The sequence below is a fragment of the Belonocnema kinseyi genome, chromosome 6 (genome assembly GCF_010883055.1).
Source record: "Belonocnema kinseyi isolate 2016_QV_RU_SX_M_011 chromosome 6, B_treatae_v1, whole genome shotgun sequence".
NCBI classification, from domain to species: domain Eukaryota; kingdom Metazoa; phylum Arthropoda; class Insecta; order Hymenoptera; family Cynipidae; genus Belonocnema; species Belonocnema kinseyi.
The window spans coordinates 69726373-69733227 of NC_046662.1; the positions used below are offsets into that span (position 1 = coordinate 69726373).

Below are 6855 nucleotides of genomic sequence, written 5' to 3' on the forward strand. Positions count from 1 at the left end.
TATACAAATTTCACTCCACTATCAGAAAACATCAAGCAGCACTAGTTCTGCGAGCACGAAGAGATGGCGTTTGAGTAGGAAATCGGTCTAGCCCGGTCGGGCCCAGGTATGGATCACAGAGTTCTACCGATCAGAGCCAGATCGGTACTAAGTTTGAAATCGGGCGATTTCTGCACGGGTATTCAAGTATTTTAACCGTAAACGAGATTTCAAGGAATTTCAAAAGATTATAAAGATTTCCAATGATTCGAGAGTATTTCAAAGAATTTCAAAAGATATAAAGTGATTAAAAATTTTAGAGTAAGATTTCAAGAGATTTTAAACAATGTCACGAGTATGAAGAAACTATAAATTCGACTGAATTTCAAAGGATTTCAAGAGGCATCGAAAATGATGTACAGTATTTCACCCCCGTGAAGTTGCCCCTCCCCCTACGAAGAAAACGTTTACGTTTGTACGTAATTTCTATTGTTTTTGCGTCCAATATTTTTGTTTGTACCCTCCTGGTTACGAAATTAGAGGCAAAATTTGAGAAATTTTTATTTCGGGGGGATGGCATGAAATTTTGATTTTCCCCTAGCTGAGCAACCAAAAGGGTACAAATGAAAATATTAAATGTGCAAATAGAACAAACGACGTACAAATGTGTGTAAAAATCAAATTTAAAAAATGTGAACTTCAGGGGCCAACTTCACGGGGGTCAGTATTTCAAAGGATTTTAAAGTTTATCCATGCATTGTAGAATAATCCGTAAGACTTTAAAAGATTTATAGAAATTTCAAAGGATTTCCGAATGTTTTAGAGGATTTTATGAAATTTAAAATAAAGTCATGGGATTGTCAAGGATTTCACGTTTTACAGACGCCTTTTTACGAATTTGGAAGGACATCAGGGGATTATAATGAGATTTTGAAGATTGGATGGGATTTAAACAGCTTTGATAAGATTTCAAAAGATTTCAGGGGCTTTTAAAAGATTTAGAATGATTTGAGAGGTTTTTAATGAATTTCAACGGATTTGAATATGTATAGATGATTTCACAGGATTTCAATGGATTTTAAGAGATTTAAAAAGATTCCCAAGTATATCCATAGATTTTAGAGGATAGCAATGAGATTTTAAAGATTTGAAGGGATTTAAAGAGATTTCGTAAGATTTCAGGGGATTTAAAAAGATTTGCAAAAATGTTGTAAGATTTAAAAAGATTCGACGGAATTTCAAAGGAATCCCTAATATTATAATACATTTTAAGCAATTTTGAAGAATTTTAATGGCTTTCGAAAGATTTTAATATGTTGTAAGGGATTTCAAGAGATTCGGAAAGATCTTCACGGATTTTAAAGTTATCAATTTATTTTGAAGGTATGCCAAAGATTTTAAGGGATTTTAAGGATTTCGACAGCTTTTAATGGTCTTAAGGGATTTTGAAGGAGTTCATTTGTTTAAAGAGTTTGCAAGAGAATATGTACGATATTCATCGCATTTAAAGAATTTCAAGAAACTTTCACATAATTAAAAAAATTGTCGAGGGATTTAAAAATGTTGAAAGAATATTATAGAAATTCAAAGGGTTGCGAAGATTATCCAGGGATTTCACAAAAACAAATAAAACAAATGATAATATAATGTGTATAATAGTATAAAAAGTAGTTTCAACAGCCACGATAGGTGTTAATTAGCATATTCAAAAAATAATCAGAAAAAGCTGTACGTAATTAATAGACTCTCCCTTATGCGAAACTTGAATATAACTTTTTTAAAGTTCCTTATATTTTTTCAAAAATTTAGTTTTGGTATACGCTAATTCATTAACTGAAAAGCAGTTTTAAAATATTTAAAACTTGGGTCTCTCAGTGTACATTTTTTCGAATAATTTCACCATCCTTATCGATCTTATCCGAGGTCCTACGAAATAGCGAAGGTTCGAATGTGAATCGAGGAAAGTGTGACCTCAGTACTCTCATGACTGGCGAGTCTATCACAACAAATTTTAAATGTATACGGTCTTTCGTGTTTTGCTGAATAAATATTTAATTTCAATGAAAATTAAATTTGTGAGTATAATTGACTTTACCTTGAGCAATTTTACTATCCGATTATTGCAACTTCACGTGCCAAGGGAAACAATAAAAATCAAATTTTAAAATAAAAGACTTGAGCGCGTAGATGTGGTCCTTCGATACGGATCTTCGCCGTGATAATTAAATTCAATAACGGCTCGTGCGAAGATAAACGCTAAATCTGTCAACTATGAACTCGTAAAACTGTGAACTGTGGGTACTGTGAACTGTAAATATTGTGAACTGTAGATACTGTGAACTGTGGATACTGTGAACTGTGGATACTGTAAACTGTGGATAATACAATTTTAACACAAAAGTGAAGATCGCCAGTCAGAAAAAATTCAATGTGAGAGTGCTCCTTTTGACTTTGAAACTTGAACAACTTTCGAGACGCTGAAACTTATCATATTGGAGGGCTGCATTGGGAAAAGGTTGATTGCGTCCAGGCAATCAAACAGCAAAAACCAGGTCGTTGCGGTACAACGAATATCATTGCGAGATCCAGTGGAGAGAATGCAGATCTAAAAGCCAAATTCTGGATTACGAAATCGTCAATTTGGCCATCTTCAAATTCAACAGAAGCTTCGAGAACCGTCGGGGTTATCTACGTAAACATTGAGTATTGTCGTCAATCAAGTAAGAGTATCAAAATAAATTCTTGTATCTGCCTGTGTATTCTTTCAGGTAATATTCACAGAATACGATGGCGGAGATTGAAAAAGCAAAACAAATTAGAATTAACTGTAAATCTCGATTAACATTTAAACAATGTTTAAATGTTCAATCTAATGAATCAATAGATGTAGAGGAAATTAATTTGCGTTTAAAAAAGATTGAAGAAACCTGGAACGAATATGACAGGGCTCAAACTGTCATGGAATTATTGGCTCCATATCCGAATCGCGAGGAGGAAAGAACAGAATTTGAAGACAATTATTTTAAATATTCATCAATAGCAATAAAGGTTATAAATGATAAAATTCCTCGCGGTTCGTCTTCGACGCGATTCCGAGCTTGAAACATTGAGAGGAATCGTAGCGCGTACACCTTCTTCGGAAGTATCAACGATGACAATGCGAACACGTTTTCCTTTGGCAAAGCTCGATCTTACCACTTTTTCCGGCGTATATGATGAGTGGTTAGGCTTCCGAGATTCCTTCACCGCGATTATTGATGATGACGAATCTCTTCCCAAGATTCAAAAGCTTCGGTTTTTGAGAAGTTACTTAAAGGGTAATGCGGCCCGCGTGATTGATAATTTAGAAACTTCTGAAATCAATTACGATGTAGCCTGGAAACTTCTCAAAGAGCGATGCGACAACATAAGAATTATTATACAAAATCATACACAAGCTTTGTTTGAATTAACAGCAGTAAGCAAAGAGTCATCATCATGTTTACGACATTTACTTGACACTGCTCTCAGGCACGTGCGTGCGCTCAAGGTTCTCGGGCAGCCTACCGACTCTTGGGATACCTTACTTATTCATTTGATTATTACTAAACTAGACAAAGAAACACGGAAAGAATGGGAAAGGTCGGTGACAGGCAGCGAAATGCCAACCTTTGATCAATTGACTAAATTTTCAAATGAAAAATGTCAAATGCTAGAAACGTTAAATTCACAATCAATGGATCAATCAAAAGGTAATTTTAAGGCGGAAAATAAAGCGTTCGGCAGTGGAAATAAAGGTCACCCATCAAAAACATTCTTGAATACACAATCAAATATTTCATGTTTACATTGCAAAGCTGATCATTATTTAAACTCATGTCCAGAATTTTTGAATATGTCTTCAATTGAAAGAATGCAAGTAGCTAAAAGGAAAGGTTTGTGTTTTAATTGTTTGAGGCGCAATCATTTGATTAATGAATGCAAATCAGGAAATTGCACTGTATGTAATCGGAGACACCATACGCTATTACACAGCGATTTCAAATTGCAATCGAATTTCGAAGAAAATAAAAATATTAGTGGTAAAACTCAAGGTAAAAATTTACATGTAATGAATTCATCAAATGTTTTATTGTCAACCACAATAGTAGATATACTTGACAACAAGGGCCATAGGCATGCATGTAGGATCATTTTGAACAGTGAGTCACAGCCTAATTTAATGATAGAAAAATTAGCAAAATATTTAAACCTAAAAAGAACAAAATTAGAATCTTCTATCGAGGCAGTTTATAACGTAGAAGTAACAAGTACTGATTGGGTTGTCGCGAATGTTCAATCTAAGTCTTCCAACTATGCAACTAAACTTTCATTTTTGGTGCTTCCTGAAATAACTAGCCATACTCCAGCCTCTCCTATCGATAAAACCATCCTCAACATCCCTAAACACATAAGATTATCTGATGAAAAATTCAACCAGCCGGGAGAAGTGGAAGCTCTCATTGGAGCCGAGCTCTTCTATGAAGCTTTGAACACTTTCAAAATTCCTCTCGCTTTACCACAAACCGCCTTGCAAAGCACTAAATTCGGTTGGATAGTAACAGGCAAGGTTAGCTCTAACTGGAATCAACAAAGGCTTAAATGTCATTTGGTCAGGGATAATTTAAGCTCACAATTAGACAACTTTTGGAGAATAGAAGAAGGCGAGGATAGACGATATTTTTCTAAAGAGGAGGAAGCATGCGAGAATCATTTTTCTGCTAACGTGCAACGTGATTCTTCAGACAAGTATGTATTTCGATTACCTTTCAAGGAAAAAAAGGAAGACTTAGGGAACTCTTACGACGTGGCGCAACGAAGAAATTTTGCTTTGGAAAGAAGACTCACAAAGAACTCGGATTTGCAACAAAAGTACCATTAATTCATGAAAGAGTATGAAGATCTAGGACATATGGAGCGCATCAGAAGCAGCACGGATCAAGGATACTACTTGCATCATCAAGCTGTGGTTAGAGAATCAAGTCTCACTACGAAACTAAGGGTGGGGTTTGACGTTTCGGCTAAAACAACCACAGGAATCTCTCTAAATGACATATTGATGGTGGGACCAACTATTCAGAACGGAATATTTACTCTGATTTTACGCTTTCGTCAGCACCCATTTGTTTTGAGTGCAGACATCCAAAAGATGTACCGCCAATTTTGGGTTCATCCGGAAGATAGAAAATACCAGAAGATTCTTTGGCGATATAGCACCGATGAACCACTAAGGACCTACCAATTGAAGACCGTGACGTATGGGACTTCTGTAGCCCCCTTTTTGGCCGTTAGATGTTTAAAGAAATTAGCAGAAGGTGAGGGTTCCTTATTTCCCATCGCAGCTGAGGCATTAAAAAACAATTTTTACGTGGATGACCTTCTCACTGGAGCTGGTTTAGTGAAGGATGCTGAACAGCTGCGGGATCAGTTGATAAGGCTGGCCAATAGGGGAGGCCTTCGTCTGTTCAAATGGATATCAGACAGTCAGGAGGTTATTAATGACCTTCCAGATTGCTCTAATCAAACGAGTTTCAAACTGGATCCGGATCATGCAACTAAGACCTTGGGAGTGCCTTGGAATTCACAAGAAGACATGCTTATTTTTGAGGTAGATTCGGTGCCTGAGCAGGAACTCATCTCCAAAAGGGTAATGCTGTCGCAAATAGCCAAGCTCTACGATCCTTTAGGACTGTTAGCACCAGTTATCATGTATGCAAAAATAAAAATGCAACAATTGTGGAAAACTACAACAAAGTGGGATGACCTTGTTCCCCCAGAAATATTATCACCTTGGCGGCAGTACCAGAAACAATTACATCTGCTGAATCATTGGAAAATTCCGAGAGCTGTTCAGGACCCAGGTGCAGATGAACTTCAACTCCATGGCTTTGCAGACGCGAGCGAAAGGGCTTATGGAGCGTGCATTTATGTACGCTCAACAAGAGGAGACGAATATCACTCTACGTTACTTTGCGCAAAATCCAGAGTTGCACCAATAAAGAATTTAAGCATGCCAAGACTGGAACTTTGTGCAGCGGTGCTCTTGGCTAACCTTTGTAAGACTGTAACGAATTCTTTCAGTCTTAAATTCAGTAAAACGGGGTTTTGGTCCGATTCTACGATTACACTCAATCGAATCAGCTCATCTCCTCATGAATACAAGACCTTCGACGCTAACAGAATTGCTGAGATACAAGATCTCACACCTGCAACAAACTGGAAATATGTTTCATCAAAGGAAAACCCTGCGGACTTCGTCTCGAGAGGACAGCTTCCTCAAGAATTCATCCACAACACACTTTGGAAAATGAAAAGAAAGGGAACTACCGTGTTAACAACTTTTACCGGAAAACATAAATTCCATCTTTGGACTCGGTTTTCATCGTTGCCAAAACTGCTTCGCGTAACTGCATATTATTTCCGTTTCATACAGAAACTACGTAAGCAAGCATGCCATTTAAATTCATTATCGCCGGATGAACTGCGGAAGGCGTTGTATCACATAATGTCAGCCATACAATGACAAGATTTCATCGACGGCAATCTACTGAGAGTGGGAGGAAGAATCAAGAACGCCGAAATCGACAATGATTAAAAACATCCTATCCTTTTACCTAGAAACCATCCCGTTACCGATCTCATAATTCGCGATATCCATGAAAGACAGTTTCATTCAGGTGTGAACGGTACCTTGTATGCTACCAGACTGAAGTATTGGCCAATTGATGGTAGGCTTGCAGTCTGAAAGGTCGTACACGCATGCATAACATGTTTTCGCGCAAGGCCTAAGGAACCAGATTATGTAATGGGTAACCTTCCTAGGGTAAGAGGGACTGCGTCACGTTCGTTCGAAAATAT

At 37.1% G+C, this 6855-nt stretch overlaps 1 protein-coding gene across 1 annotated transcript; it reads left to right on the forward strand.

Moving 5' to 3' along the window:
- Window positions 1-4909: 4909 nt before the first annotated feature.
- Window positions 4910-6520, forward strand: LOC117175431. The gene has a single exon (XM_033365138.1). The coding sequence runs from the start codon at window positions 4910-4912 to the stop codon at window positions 6518-6520; it is 1611 nt and encodes a 536-aa protein (XP_033221029.1).
- Window positions 6521-6855: the final 335 nt, after the last annotated feature.